Below are 16,251 nucleotides of genomic sequence, written 5' to 3' on the forward strand. Positions count from 1 at the left end.
AACACATACTTGTTTTTTTTGTTGTGTGCACACAAAATACGGGCAGCAGAGAGTGCAGTGTTCGATGTGGTGCATGGTCATCAGTTTATGGTGAGTAATTATGTGTGTAAACAATCTTTAAAATTCTTAGTTTTTTTTTCAATCATGTGTGATCAAAGCAACAGTCCAAATGAATTAAGGAAAGTGGAGTCACTGCAAAAACTACGATCAAACACTAGCATTTAATAATACAACAATGTAGGCCCTAGCAGACGACAGGGGGAGTAATTTTTGGTGGTTGTTATTTATTAATCAAATTCAAATGATAATAAATATTGGTTATGTTACATTAGTTTGTTTGTTTGTTTGTTTGTTTGGATGTTTGCTTAGATGATCTTCCCATTAAGGGAACTCGGCAAACTCCCACAGGGGGTGGAAACACCAAGCTGGCAACAACCAATCTCTCTCATACAAACATTGGTTTAATAACGTCTATGATTATGAATTGCACAAATCAAGAAATTGTGATTCAGTAACTAGACGACAATATTTATTCTAGTCATTGAGAAATCAGTGGTTAGCTGGGGGATTCGAACCCACAACCTTGTGATTGCAAGTCCTGCAGTCTAACCACTTGACCACGGTGACTTTATCACTTCACACCTATTCTAATATTATAATGAGTCGAGAACTATATATTATCATTATGGGAGGTTCGTTCTGCTATCATCTTCACGAACGAACGAACGAACCTCATAATTCTAGGACTCGAGTAACACATGTGCATGCACGTTTTCTATGTTTTTGTTTGATAATTTCTTACTCCTAAATAATATTGGACAGTTCTCGCCACAGGACACAAAGATAGTTTTACACTTTTATTTGGCCAAGTGCAGTTTGTTTTTACACCCTTGGAGAGGAGACAACACTAACAGCCATGCTGTGCCACGCAGCAAGAAGACAGCACAGCAAATTGAGCAAGCAGTCATTTTTAAAGACAAGATGGATGATGCAAACACTGAAGCAGTTGAACTACTCTGCCTCAACATCAGAAGGTTGGTCAGTTCTGAAATGGTGCTTCTGAAAATGTTCCTATTGATTTTAAGACCTTGCAATTGGATGTGGCGCTACAGTCGAACAATACACTGTAAACAAGCACCGTATTCAGGGGCTGGATTTGCATTTAGCTTGGCTTGATTCAAACCTACAAAATTGTGATTGCAAGTCCTTCAGTCTTAACCATTTGACCATGGTGACATTTATTAATCTACTCAGTACTAGATCCAGTAACTGGGGCAATGTACTCCTTTTTTACCAGAAATTTCAAGGGGAAAAAAAAGGAGTACAGTGTCCTAGTTACTGGGTCTAACTCAGTTTTTGTTACCTTAAAAAAAGGGAGCAGGTTACATTGCTAATTATACTATTAGTGGAATGAGAAATTGTAAACTATTTCCATTGCCTGTCTTTTTTATTTAATCCATCTACATTTTGTTGGTTTTAGCTGGAGGGTCGAGCCCTGTCCAGAGCAGTTATGACGTGGTGGTAGTCGGTGGCGGGCATGCAGGGTGTGAGGCAGCAGCCGCAGCAGCAAGGACCGGAGCCAACACACTGCTCCTAACTCATAAAGTAGAAACCATTGGTAGGTTTGGTTTGGTTTTCTTCAATTAAAACACAATGACAGTAACCTTGTTTTTTTAGTGGTGTTCATTTGATATGGTTACTGTTGGTGTTTATGGTTAAAATAATACTGGCCTTACATGGCCACCGCACTCCTGCTACATGTATGTTTTTACAAGCCATTAATGAAATTTTTTTGGTAGATGCAACTTGCACTACTGTTGATGTCTTTGAACAGTTGCAATCACGATCGAAATCAAATAAGGATTTTCGTAAGCATTTTTATAAACACCGACTGATTTCAACAAACACACAAAACCCTCTATCCACTCATTGGTCAAGATCAGTAATACAGGATATAAACTACAATGACAAATTATCAGTGTGTCTGCTGCCACCTTGTTTCTCAAAATTTCCCCATGATGATGAGATTGGTCGTTTATGACAACCACAATCCAAATCAGACGCTTAGCAATATCTCTCCTTAAACAATGGTAAGCTGGGCAAATGCCAGTTAAAACATCCAAGGACCAGTCAAACTTTAAGTAGTCCGGCTGGCTGGTTCATTGTTGAGAAACATCCTTGTTGAATAGGAAGTATGGACGAGTGAAAAAGCTGACTGACCAGTGAAATGACAAGGTAACTGGTCCTGCAAAGTTAGGGGCAAACCCTGCTTGTTGGTAAATAAGACGAATATAACCCATATTGATGCCACAAACCCTCACCACTAGTTGACCAGAAGGACACTTTATATACTTTACTTGCAATTTTATTGACACATTGTTTTGAAGAGAATTTTACAAAGTATATTGTAAGTTGTAAGGTTAAAGAAGCAGAAGTCAAAAGAAGTTGGTATCGCTAGAAAAAATTACCAAAGACTCTATTTAAATTTGGCTTTTTTTGTTTGTATTCCATCAGGTGAGATGTCTTGCAACCCTTCCTTTGGAGGTATTGGTAAAGGTCATTTAATGCGTGAAGTGGATGCTCTGGATGGTCTATGTGGAAGAATAGCAGGTAGTGTAACTTGAGAGGTTTTTTTTCTCAGTAATAATGTCTCGAATCAAGGTCACAGATACTTATGTAGGCCAAGATCTACCAGATAATGGCTCACCACCGGTGCCCTAGCCATATCAGCCAATTACATAGCCCCTGCTTGAGGAAACCAGTGCAGATGTATACTTAGGTGGCCCAATCATAGACAAAACTTTGTATTGTAAAGACTGAAAACTTTTGGACAAATGGTCCACTTTGATTCAGTGCTTCTACAAGAGCAGAAAAATATTATATAAATCTGTATTTGGGGAAAAAATTTCATGTATTTTAAAAGCATTTTTTTTTCAATTGATTTCAGATAAGGCTGGTATTCAGTTCAAAGTGTTAAACAGGAGGAAAGGACCGGCCGTTTGGGTGAGGATTTTCCCTATGAACTGAAAAAAATATGTGTACATGTTTTGAGATTACTGCATAGTGAGGTATCTTAACGATGACTAGAACGGGCTAGTAGGACCCAATTTTCTTACCTACTCCTATCTACCCCTAGGTAGTGCTTGCTAGTCCCTCTCTGAATTCCATTCAAAACAAGTTATAAACAAAAACAAAAAATCTATGCAGCGAAGTAGATAATCACACAGTGTTACCGCAAACCATTTAAAGATGTTAATGTTATGTAGTTCCCCAAATAGGTTCACAAGGGAATGGAAAGACTGTTTTATAGGTAGCAGCCTATTCCCATGTGCCCTAAAAACCTGTACTTTATCATACACATAGCCTACAGTGCAGGAAACCGGCTCTGTTCCTAGAAAAAACATGGGGCTGGAAAATCATAGCGTCAAATTCTGAATATTATTTTAAAAGGTGTAATACATTGTTGTTCTAATTGTAGGGATTGCGTGCACAAATTGATAGAGATTTGTACAGGAGGCACATGCAAGAGGAAATACTGAACACCCCTAATCTCACAGTGAAAGCTTCCCCTGTAGAGGATCTAATCACAGGCGATGCAATGAAAGACAGGGAAGACACCATTGCTCAACAGGGGTGCTATGGAGTCATTCTAAGTAAGTCTAGTGCCTAAAAGAGAACACTCCTGAGAAATAGTTTTATCAGGTTTTGAAGATTTTGAATTATGAGACCAATTTATGCAGCACCTTATAATGGTTAACAAGGTGATGTGGCATACTCAGCAGCCACTGCCAGAAACACAGGGGTAATAACTTCTCATAGTGTTTAGTGTAACTGGGTTCTTTTACGTGCATTACACACAACTACAAGACCAATGGCTTTAAGTCCCATCCGAAGGACGAAGCAACCGTGGTAAAGTTTCTCGCGAAGCAAATTTACGCATCTATTAAAAAAAGGAAGGAATATTTTTCGACCGAGCATTTTGAATTTTATTTTTTGATTTTTGTTTTGTGCAATTTATTCCTCGCCAGAGGATGGTAGCCATGTGAGCAGCAAGGCAGTGGTACTGACCACGGGCACGTTCCTACGGGGCGTTATACAGATTGGAATCGAGGAGTGGGCAGCGGGGCGGATTGATGACGAGCCGACGATAGGTCTGGCTAAAACACTGGAGGGGGCTGGCTTCACTGTGGGGAGACTCAAAACAGGTACAGGAATAGTGTGGAGTAGGAAAAATGTATTATAAAATAAATAACATGTTGCTCGTCCCCGCCCGCCTCGATTTTGGCGGCCGCACCAATTTTTTTTGTTATTTGTTATTTTTAAAAATAAAAGTAAAAAAAAAAAATTGAAGTCAATTTACATATTATTGATAACTATTTGTAGGCCTACATAATGAGAAACTTGGTACTTTGAAACGTTTTGCCCTTCACGTTTGCATGCCACAGTTCTATGCAACAGGGCGTGATGCCACACACACAGAATAATTTTGGAGCAAAAGCAAGAGTAGCTCTTTGGAAAGAATAACAATGTGTCAAAATAGACACAGAAACACACACAGAATTTCAGGACATACAGAACATACTCTTAAAACCATAAAACCATCTTCAAATATGATACGGCGGCCTTCTTAGACATGGTGGCCATCTTTTAAAAAAATAACAAAACATTTGAAAATAACAAATAACAATGACCTCCCTCACCAACTTTTTCAAAAAGTCCGGACGAGCAACATGTTATTTATTTTACTTGGCCTTATTTGTTTCTGGTAATGAAACCAAGGATGCCTTATAAGTGAGCTTAATCACTGTAGCTTTTTCCTTATGAAGAGTTTCATTTGATGAAAAATAGGACTAGAGTTTGATGAAGCATGGTGTATGTAGTTGTGAAGCCAGAATGAGTTTGAATTCCAGGAGGCCAGGCAATTTTGCTTAATATATTTTTGTTAGGCAAAAGTCAGCAGGAAACCAACTGCAAACAGTGCAGACATTGCAACGTCACAGCCAGAATTTGTTTTGTGCGGTTTGTTTTATCAACAATGGAAAGTCTATACTATGACATGGTACATTGTTTGGTAGCATTTTTTCTGGTAAGCGCAATTGCTGTATGCTTAGCTAAGTTGGGTGCATAAGCAGCGCTTTTATTTGATATATTGATGATGTATTGTAGTCAAAAGCATTTTTTTTTCAAAAGAATGAAATATAGTCCAAGAAGCTGGAAACAAAACATTTCCCATTCTTTTTGGAAGGCACACCGCCGAGACTTGATGGCCGGACGATTGACTACAGTGAATTAGAAAAACATGGTGGAGACTCAACACCCATACCCTTCTCTTTCTTGAATGATAGGGTTACAATTAAGGTCAGTACCTGGCACCACTCACTGAGACTGGACACCTCTATGGAGTCGTCTGACAAATCGTCAGGAATCAATTTCAAAAATCAATTTCAATTACTAATTTTTTGGTGTCTGTTTTTTTTCTTTGTGTTGTGTTTTGTTTTTGTTTTGTTTTTGGTTTTACTGCGCCTTGAACACCCAGCAGGGTGGATATGTGCGCATTACAAGTCTTATTATTATTATTATTATTCTAGAGGTGTTGTGGCCGATTGGTCTAGGGAGTGGACTCAAGTTCTGTAATTTACTCAAATGTGGGTTCGAATCCAGGCCTGGTCAATCGTGACACTTGTATCCTTGAGTAGGGCATTTTATCATAATTGCTTCTCTCCACCCAGGAGTACAAATGGGTACCGGCGAGAGCTTGGGAGTATTCTGTGATGGACTGGCATTCTGTTCAGGGGGAATAGAAATATTCTCATTCGTTTAATGCCAAGGAAACCTGATAAACACCGGCCTTATGAGCTATATTGGCTCAGGACAGACTTTACTTTCTAAATTTCTTAGAGGGTTTCCCTAGTAACTGGTGGTAATTGAGAATTTGATTCGTTCTATTTCTGTCCCAACCAGCCTGAAGATCAGGTGATGTGTCACATGACCTACACAACACCCGCCATTGCTCCTATTATATTGGACAACAAGCATCTGAATATACACATCAAGGAGGAGGTCAATGGACCAAGGTCAGTCACTTATGATTAAATACTCCATATTATTCAGATAGAAAGATAGATACATACCAACTTTCTTATTCCGCACTTGGGAAATAAAAATAGTCTTGACAAAGATGCAACACAAACGATCAGTAATGAAGGGATACAACTTTTTAAAATGCTCAAAATACACATACAATTAGTAAAAACCATACATAAAACAGCAAGAAGACAATTTGGTAATGGGATTTGAGCCAAACCTGTGACAGCTCATCACATCGCTCCAACTGTTGTACTATTATTTAGCTGTCGGAACAAATGAGCTGGATTCTGATCCTTCTTTTCAAAAAACTTTTACTTCTGGAGTTGGTCTGAAATTTTTGCATTTAGTGGATGGTCAGAGTCGGAAATAAAGAAATGCTTTGCGTGCCTCTAGCCCATCCAGAAAATGGTGATGTGAAAAAAAGGTATGAATAATCTGTTGTATTTTTGTGTGTCTGTGTTTTCTTCTGCTGTAGGTATTGTCCATCCATTGAATCTAAGATATTCCGGTTTGGTGTGGACAGGCCTCATCAGATATGGCTGGAGCCAGAAGGTAAGGGGCCGATTTTACAAAGAGTTAGGACTAGTCCTCCTAGGAGATATCAACAAATTAAGGCTAGTCCTAAGTTAGGACAAGCAACTCGTCCTAACCCGAGATAAGACTAGCCTTAACTCTTTGTGAAATCAACCACAGATCTTGTAACATGTGTTATTTCCCTAGAGTGAATTTCATCTTGTTCTTCTTTCTAGCCTTTTTCACTCCATTGCAGGAGGAAAGCCTCTTCACCAATTCTCCATTTCATTCTATGTTGCCAAGCAATGCCCATGTTTGTATTTGTAGTTCATTTCTCCACTTCTGTTTTGTCTCCCTCATTTTCTTGTTCGATTGTTTTTATCATGAAACCTGAATCATGTAGCCATATCTGAGAACGGATCCCACACTCTGAAAAACAGCAGAACACTCAACAAAAAGTGCAATTGTATCAACTTATGATAAACCTGTACGATAAACCTACTATGGATCATTAACCAATCATGTATTTTCACACTATCTTTGCAGGTTTAGGCACTGACATCATATACATGCAAGGATTCTCAATCACTTTACCAGCTGAGCTTCAGGAACAGTGTATCCGTACAGTGAACGGGTTGAAAAATGCCACAATGACTAGACCAGGTATGTTGAGTTGGAACATTAGATGGTGTTGAGGGGTGGAGACACTCTCGACTCAGTTGGATAAAATCAATGCATACTTTACAGTAGTAGTACACAGTCAACCCTCCTACTGTCTGACCATTTAATATCATCTACTATGGTTTTAAATGATAGATTAGCAGTGTATCAGTACAGTGAATGGGTTGGAAAATGCCACGAAGACTAGACCAGGGGCCCAATTTCATAGAGCTGCTTAAGCACAAAATTCTGCTTAAGCAAAAAAATCTATGCTTTGTAAAATCAGATTACCGGCCAAAACTCCATCCAATTGTTATGCCAAGTAAACAACAGCTTAACACCAGTCACAAGCAAAGACTATATGGCATGAAATTTTGGCCTGTAACATGTGTAAAATAAGCAAGCTATTTTCGTGCTTAACCAATTTTTTTGCTTAAGCAGCTCTATGAAATTGGCCCCAGGTGTGTAGATTGTCTTCCTGTCAAGGGAACTGTGCAAACTCCCACAACTGTCAGTTTGGGTATTCGAACCCACAACCTTGTAATTGCAAGTCCTTCAGTCTAACCATTTGACCGCGGTGACATGGCTTCTCTTGCTCTGGAAACATTTCTGTTGACAGGTTACGGTGTCGAATATGATTTCATGGATCCAAGACAGATCAAGGCATCACTGGAGACCAAAAGACTGCAGAATTTATTCTTTGCCGGGCAAATCAACGGCACGACTGGCTATGAGGAAGCAGCTGCACAGGTTTGTACTAGTTCTGTTGAAGTAATGCACTAGTAAACCGATTATGAAACATTTTTGCCCTGATACAATAATCTTTATTATATAGAGTCAAACTATCATCAATGATTTTTAAAGGTCAGGACAAGGATTTAGCAATTGTTATTTGGTCAGTATCATGGCAACATTTGGCTTAATGGTTTGTAAATGATTTTAATGATTTTGTGATCAATATTTGATATGTCAATCGATGATAAATTTATTCATCCTTCCATAGGGTATTGTAGCAGGTATCAACGCAGCTTTACTGTCTAGGAACAGACCTGCTTTCACCGTTAGCCGGACTGAGGGTTACATCGGCGTCCTGATCGATGACCTCATAACCCAGGGTACATCTGAACCATACCGCATGTTTACCAGCCGATCGGAGTTCCGAATGACACTGAGACCAGACAACGCCGACCAACGGCTAACCCACAGAGGTACACACTGGGTCAAATGCTGGATATCTACCTGCTAGTTTTTAGATCTTTCACCTTTGACCTCATTTGTTGGTAACAACACCAACAGCAATTGCCATGGTGCCCTGTGCTTTTGCAATGTTCCAAGACAAATTCACTTTCTCCTCGTAGAAGAGCCCCTTACCAGAGAAAAATTTCCGTGCCCCTTCAAGAGCAAAGTTGGCCGCCTGAAAAGCATACTTAATTTAAGAATAAACTACAAATAATAGTGAACTTGCCGTGTAATAATTCTCTTTTGAGGGAGTTTTGGCTCTGAAAAGAGCCATTTCTTTTCTTGGCGTTTCGAACAGTATATTTTGCTCGTCTTCAGGAGAAAGCTGCAGAGTAATACTGTTTGAAACCTCAAGAGTAAAAAAACTCTTTTCAGAGCCAACACTCCCATGGTTGTACCTGCAAGTTTACTATTATTTATAGTTCATTATTATCTATGCAAAGCTTAAAACATCACTTGTACACTTCATTTGCTATTTTTTTGTTACAGGTTATGAAGCTGGTTGTGTTGCCGATAACAGATACCACAAGACCACTGCCTTAGCAGAGACGCTGAGTGAAGGAATGAAACTACTGCGCTCGATCAGGTTAACCCGTACTAAATGGAAGCAAGGAATAGAGAGACTGGGTGTGAAAACAGCACTGTCTGATACGAGCCATGATAAACTAAGGTACTGGACTAGTGTCTGGTCAATGACCTTTCTATAGCGATGTCACAGCCCGGATTTTTGAAAACTATGGAAAGCCATAACTGCAAATCAAAAAACAGTTTGTAACAAAGTTACACAAATATTTAAACATAGTGTTGATTTTGTTGAAAACAAAGCAACTTATTATGGGAGGTACTTTATTTAGTTAAAGTTTGCAGAAAATGTTGAATTTGGTTAATATTCAGTATTTTTCTCAGCATGAGTTTATGAATAATTATGATGTACATGAACTGTCTTTACCCATTTATTTCCATTTTAAAAGACAGTGGACACTATTGGTAATTGTCAAAGACCAGTCTTCTCACTTGGTGTATCTAAACATATGCATAAAATAACAAACCTGAGCAAATTTGAGCTCAATTGGTTGTCGAAGATGCGAGAAATGAATGAAATTTTATAAAACACCCTTGTCACACGAAGTTGTGTGCTTTCAGATGCTTGACTTCGAGACCTCAAATTCTAAATTTGAGGTCTCAAAATCAAATTTGTGGAAAATTACTTCTTTCTCGAAAAACTACGTCACTTCAGAGGGAGCCGTTTCTCACAATGTTGTATACCTATCAACCTCTCCCCATTACTCGTTTCCAAGTGAGGTTTTATGCTGATAATTATTTTGAATAATTACCAATAGTGTCCACTGCCTTTAAAGAAACAAATAAATGTTAATAGAAAATGTTATTGATGCTAAACTTAAAAAACCTTTCCAAACTGTAGTGCATTGGAGATGCTTCATGACCCCAATGTAACCCTAGAGCACCTAGCAGAGGCTGAGCCAAGCCTGAAGAAGCTAGCTGAAGACAAGAATGTAGCTATGAGGCTCAAGATTGAAGGTAGGAATGTCAATTCAAGCAAAGAGTTTGTCTTTGAGTAGAAAATGCAAATATGGCTTTAGAAATATGAGAAGTTAGAATAAGCTGTTGAAAACTGCTTACCACCAAATAGGACCTTTGGTATAAAGGCAATAATTACGTTTCCACCCTAGCAGTGTCTTAGTGTTTTGCTTTTTAAATATGTGTACATTTTTCTGTTTATCTAAAAAAAAGGGAAAAAATTAACTTGTGGGGAAAGTACAGTTTTGGTTGTTGATGCTTGTGTTCAACCCCTCTTTTGTTTGTATTGTGGTGTGTTTTCTTTTTTCAAAGTTCACCAGACTCAAGATTTAGGCTCAGTTCTATAGGGCTGCTTCAGAAGGAATTTTTGCGTCAAGATTTTCTGCTAAGCAAAAGAAAGCAGGATACTGGTCACAAATGCTACATGTATAATATGGTATATTGGGTTGTACGCTTATTCTGGTTTTATAAGGACAACCTTATTATTATTATTTATTACATGGTGGTTTAATTTTTGCAGGTATTTATGCCCCCTTACAACATCAACAGCAGATCATCATTGACCAAGTCAAGCAAGATGAATCACTGGTCCTCCCTGCAGACTTGGACTACCACAGGTGAGCGGTTACCAGTTAAGCCCCCCCCCCCCCCCAAGCAAGAGCAAAGCAAAAAAAAAAACCAACACTGTCTTATTGACCCATTTCACCTGACGTCATCATCAGAATAATCTTGGATGCACCATTTTGGAGGTCAATGTTAACTTGTGTTATTCAGTGAAGTGCGCATTTTTAGGTGACGCAGCGTTTACATGTAAACTTATTGACCACCAACATGGTGAGCGTGGCATCAGGGGTCAGTTGTGGTTATTTTGTATTGCATACCCTAACATCTTTGAATATGCTTAGCAAATTCCTTTGCTAAGCAAACACTTATTGGGGCACCACTGTGAATATTATGGTATTTGGGCTGGTAAACTGTTTCTGCTAAGCAAGATATTCCTGTGCTTAATAAGTTTTTATGCTTACAGACTTTATGAATTCGGCCCTGGATCATGGCAAAGTATTTCAAAGAATAATCAATCAATCAGAAAACAATAAATTTAGTCTAACAAAAAAAAACAGTTATAAAAATTACAATATACCTGTTGTAAAAAGATAACATTTGAGCAGTTTCTTGAAAATATGAAGAGTCTGAGCATCCTTGATGTGATTTGGAAGAGTGTTACATTCTTTTGGAACTTTGCAGGAAAATACCATAAAAGACCAACCTAACCCAACCCTAACCCTATGTTGTGTTTTGTTTCCCTGACTTATAGCCTGACTTTAGCCTCAGAAGCTATTGCTAAACTCTCTGCAGTGAGACCACATACGGTAAGAATTAATACTTCAACTGTAGCTAAGTGCACTTCATCGCTTAAGCCCCACAGGCCGTGTCAAAAGTTCATCTGCACTTGTGTGCAAAATATCTAATTTACGTAATTGGACTCATTTAGAATAACCAGGTTGTTGTTTCTGACGGGTAGTATTTTTAAATGTTAATTTTTTTTTATAATTGATTATTTCTGCAAGCTCATTATTCCTAATTGGAAATTTCCTAATTGGTTATATTCCTAGTTGGGAATGTTTCTCAACTCCTCAGTTCAAGTTTTATAGAAGAGTATAGGCTCGCTAACCACTCCACATGGAAAAATTATTTAGTTAAAAGTACAGCCTTTTTTCGATAGTACAAAGCATTTTTAGAACCATTTAAATTCAAGGTAATTTGGTTATATGGGAAAAGGATATAAGTTTTTATCACAAAAATTTTTGACTAAGTTTGGGTGTTGTGTTTAAGCATAATGTTGGATTTTGTTAGAGCTAGAAAGAATCCTAGTAAATTCCCTAAGGGAGTAAGGGTTAAACCATCAATTAAGATTTGTGGCGACTTCAAATGCTATTTCCTATTAATGTTAATGCTGTTTGCGGACGGACGAAAACATTTCTCCGGAGAATAATTAGAACTGGTATGACATTTAATTATAACCAGCAAGCTTTCAAATTGAAAAACAGATCTTTCAAATTAAAATTCGAAAAATTTTAAGCTGTGCATGTTGGTTACAGCATGGAGGATGGAAGAGAAGGAGTTCGAACGACCCGCAAAACCGCAGAGTAACAAATGAATACAATGACAATGCCCCTTTCTGAACAGTGGAAAAAGATAGGAGATCTCCTGCTGGGCAGCCGATTAGTGAGCGCGATTAGATCTCTTTGTACTAACGTGTGGTACCGCCAGTCTGCACTGTTGCCTACATGTAAAGTTGAATCATTGGAGACAAGAATTGTGAATACGCACATTTTCATTTACCGTTTGTGGTGTCGCACGGGTTCGGCTTTTGAAGTCCCTTCGTTCGAGCTCCTTCTCTTCCTTCCTCCATGGTTACAGGGAATGTATATATATTTTAGTTACCACTCTTAAAATTAATGTAAATAAACTTTTGGTTTAGAAGCCAACTGCAGCTTTTGATACATGTAGTTTAAAGCATTTTGAGAAACATTTCACTTTGAAGTATGTGGCTATCTAAAAAGATAAAGGTTTTATGTCGCAAAATTTGAATCTGCGAGAAGCGTTTGAGCGTTACATAGGGTCGAGTTGAAAGTGTATTAAGCAACCATATTTATGTCATTGGATACTGACGATATAATTTATCGTGCATTTTGTCCGTTATTTTTTCGTTAGATTGGAGCGGCAAGTCGTATCCAAGGAGTGACCCCAGCCGCATTGGTCCAGCTGCTTTATTATGTCAAGAGAAAAGGAAGACAGACTGCTGTTTCATGAACAATCAATCTCCGCGCATTAATTGTGGCATGTCGTGGCCTAGCGGATAAGAGCACCGGACTCAAGCTCGGGTGTTTTTGATCAGCAGAGTGTTGGTTCGAATCCCAGTCGTGACACCTGTGTCCTTAACCAAGACTCTAACCATTATTGCTTCGTCCTTCTGATGGGACGTAAAGCCTTCGGTCCCTTGCACGTAAAAGAACCAAGTGCAAAAAGAGAAGGGGTTCGCCCCGGTGTTCGCCCCGGTGTTCCCGTTTTGATTGGCTGCATATTGTGCCACAGCACCTTGTAAATCATACCATAGTGCTATGGAAAAGGACACAGTCTCATAATTCACACATAGTCACATATCTTGCATGAAAATACTGAATGTTGAAGGGCCTTGATCGTCCCTGAGTGACAGATCTATTATCTACTGTCGGCTCATGGTCTACACTTTTTGGCATCAAATTACAAGTGTGCATCACCTAAAGTGTGCCCTACACAACGTATCTGACTCCCCAAAATGGTAAATGTAAGTTCAGCCAATACATCCAAAGAATAAAATATTAAAGACACTGGACACCTTTGGTAATTGTCTAGTATTGTCTTGACCAGTATTCTCACTTGGTGTGAGAATATTCTCATTTGTTGGAGAGCAAGGGCAAGGACAAAGTTTGGGGAGTGGGAGTTTGACGTTTTGAACCATTCATTTCGGGGGAGATCTCATTTGAGGGTTAGCAAGGGTTGAAGGGAGGGGCTTCCACCAACCGCTGTCTCCCACCATCTGTTATTGGTTTGGAAAAAAATTAAAATACAGTTAAATGAAAGAGTGACTCATTGTACACATCCATTTAAGTCAGTTGATACAGTGTAAGTTTTATTTAAATATTATCTGATATTCCTCTAGTTTTTAACAAGCATAAAGTGTACAAATGCAATCCCCATTAAACGCAATAAAATGCTTCTTTTTTTAAAACATTATTAAAACACGATGCAGTTCTCTACAAAGTCTATCTCGAAACAATTCTGCATTGTTCAGGCAAAAACATAACAAAATACATATAATTTATACCAATCAAAAAAATAAAACAGGTTTTTTATACAATAATAATACATGTGTTTGAGTGTTATTTCTTGTGGTAGAACTATTGTTAGTGTTACAACACTATAGATTTTTCAAAACCTTCAGTAATTACTGTTCAGAAACACCATTGCGTGCACAACAGAACAATAAACCAACTCAATTTCTGCCCGTCACCGACACAACAAAAAGGACCGTAACAATATCGAAGTCTTATATAGCGCACGTATCTACCTTAAAAAGGTACTCAAGGCGCTTAGTATATACAAACTTTCAGAAAGATGAATTCTGAGACGCAATTATGTAGCACCTTATAAGGGTTTACAAGGTACACCATTGCTTTCCAATTGTTCATTAAAACAAATTATATCATCGAGTCAGGATACTAACACCATAACTTCTTTTACATACTGTATGTCTAGACTTTAAACTTTGCAGTATTTGTGACGCCCGAGCCAAAATCGAGCACTTCTCGTGAAATGGCGTTAAAAATCAAGACAATCAAAACATCAGCCACGATATCAATACGATTTGATGACTAAAGCTTTATAGTCATTGAAGAATACTATAGGCCCCCTATTAAGTGTTATTTGAAAGTATTTCATTCTGGATGATGAGAGAAAAACAACCCCAAACCACCAAGAACAGAGTTTTGGCAGGAACTGCCTGGTTTTCACATGGAGCGTTACATACATGTATATCTATTAATTACATGATCTGTCCACAAACACACACATTATAGTCTTAATTCACAACAGCAAAAAGACAGTGTCTTGTGACTATGTCGGGCCCAATTAAAGTCTTGGACCAAATTTAAATCTGTATATAAGCAATTGCCCGAAATGAAGGATGCAGAAGAACTGAGGGTGGTAGGCCCAAAACAACAACTGCTTATCACAGGGTCAGGCATATTAATCTCATCAAAGTCCAAACAATTTGGTGTGGAGTGACAAACATGTAGAAGCAGAGGATATTTTAGGATTGAGGTCACATGGTAGCAAAAAGGTTTAAACTGCAATACACAGTCTGCACAACCCAAACCTTTGTTAATTGAAACAGGTTAGCAGCTAAAATACAGTGTGTATATTGCTTGTGATTTGCGCTCAGCCAAACGTTGTTTACTTGCTGCATTTTAATGCGCATTGCATTAACATGTCACAGAATTGATCCATTTGAAGAAAAAACACACAAATACATGCAGCTGTTATGAACAGCCAACATTATTTTTATACCTATGCATGTAAACAATTCTGAACGTCTTTATTTTAACCGACCACAAATTAATTTGCTAAGTCTTTCCCCTCGGCGCTGATGGAGGAATGACTTAATTAGTCGTGATAGGCAAAATCCGTATCGAAGAGGTTATAAATCATAATCTACTCAAACAACATCCGTTTCTTTTTTAAACGGAGAGCAGCAAAACATACAAATTGTTTCCATTTTGCTCAGCATACATAGATTACGAGTCAAACCGCCAAGTTGTGGTAGTGTTTGTGATTAGTTCACTTTGACAAAGTTGCTCCTAGGTCTTACTGTTTGACACTCGTACCGAAAATTACAGAGCAATTTTTTTAGGAGAGTTGCATAAATCCCTTGTACATTTTTCGTCTCACAGAGACGATAAATTATATTTTGACATTATTTTTATTCATTTCTCATAACAAAAGCATCTCCGAAAATAATATTTTAAGGGAAGCTTTCTACCATCATTATTTTTTAAACCATGTAAGCTTAATTTTAATGTGGGGGCGTTTTCATTTTGTGTCATACAAAAATTGTGCTGGGATTCAGTTGCAACCTTTTTACAACAGATGGTGTTTGTTTGTTTGTTTGTCTGTCTGTCTGTCTGTCTGTCTGTTTGTTTGTCTGACTGTTTGTTTGTTTGTTTGTTTGTTTTTTAGTTTGTTTGTTTTGAGGGGTTTCTTTTGAAGGGGGAGTGGGGTTGCCAACCACTTCAATCCAACAGAATTTGTTGTTTGTGCTCATCAAACTTGTTTTTCTAAAAGTTCTCCCTGAAGCGAGAATGCTTGTGGATTGTTCCACACACTGCATGTCAAACAACCGTGTTTCCTGGCAGTGTCAATCACCAACTTCCTCCACCACATCAGCTTCGTATTATCTCAATTACGGTTTGCCATGTCAGGATAAAAAAATAATAATCTTATTATTAGGGTAAATTAACAAGTGATATCACAAGATGGCACACAGGATCAACGATCTTAGGATGTTTTGACACTTCTCAAGATGCCGATGCTACGTATGATGTAACACTGGGGTTTATAAGCAAATCCGGTTGACGAAAATACAAGTGGTTTGTGTGATAAAAGTTGATGAAG

General features: G+C 38.2%; 1 protein-coding gene across 2 annotated transcripts; it reads left to right on the forward strand.

Moving 5' to 3' along the window:
* The first annotated feature begins 39 nt into the window (after nucleotides 1-39).
* Nucleotides 40-16,233, forward strand: LOC139938062 (protein MTO1 homolog, mitochondrial-like). 2 transcript variants are annotated; one of them, XM_071933425.1, is made up of 18 exons: nucleotides 40-90; nucleotides 876-1,034; nucleotides 1,481-1,618; nucleotides 2,515-2,610; nucleotides 2,948-3,003; nucleotides 3,479-3,653; nucleotides 4,029-4,205; nucleotides 5,246-5,358; nucleotides 5,962-6,074; nucleotides 6,563-6,639; nucleotides 7,147-7,263; nucleotides 7,880-8,010; nucleotides 8,264-8,468; nucleotides 8,989-9,169; nucleotides 9,923-10,038; nucleotides 10,559-10,655; nucleotides 11,354-11,408; nucleotides 12,754-16,233. In XM_071933425.1, exons 2-18 carry the CDS (start codon nucleotides 917-919, stop codon nucleotides 12,850-12,852), a joined length of 2,064 nt encoding a protein of 687 aa, XP_071789526.1. In that variant the 5' UTR covers nucleotides 40-90; nucleotides 876-916; the 3' UTR covers nucleotides 12,853-16,233. The 2 variants fall into 2 exon arrangements, with proteins under 2 accessions (XP_071789526.1, XP_071789527.1); XM_071933426.1 differs by having other exon boundaries at nucleotides 61-102.
* The last annotated feature ends 18 nt before the right edge of the window (nucleotides 16,234-16,251 follow it).

Source organism: Asterias amurensis, chromosome 6, assembly GCF_032118995.1.
Source record: "Asterias amurensis chromosome 6, ASM3211899v1".
Taxonomy (NCBI): Eukaryota; Metazoa; Echinodermata; class Asteroidea; order Forcipulatida; family Asteriidae; genus Asterias; species Asterias amurensis.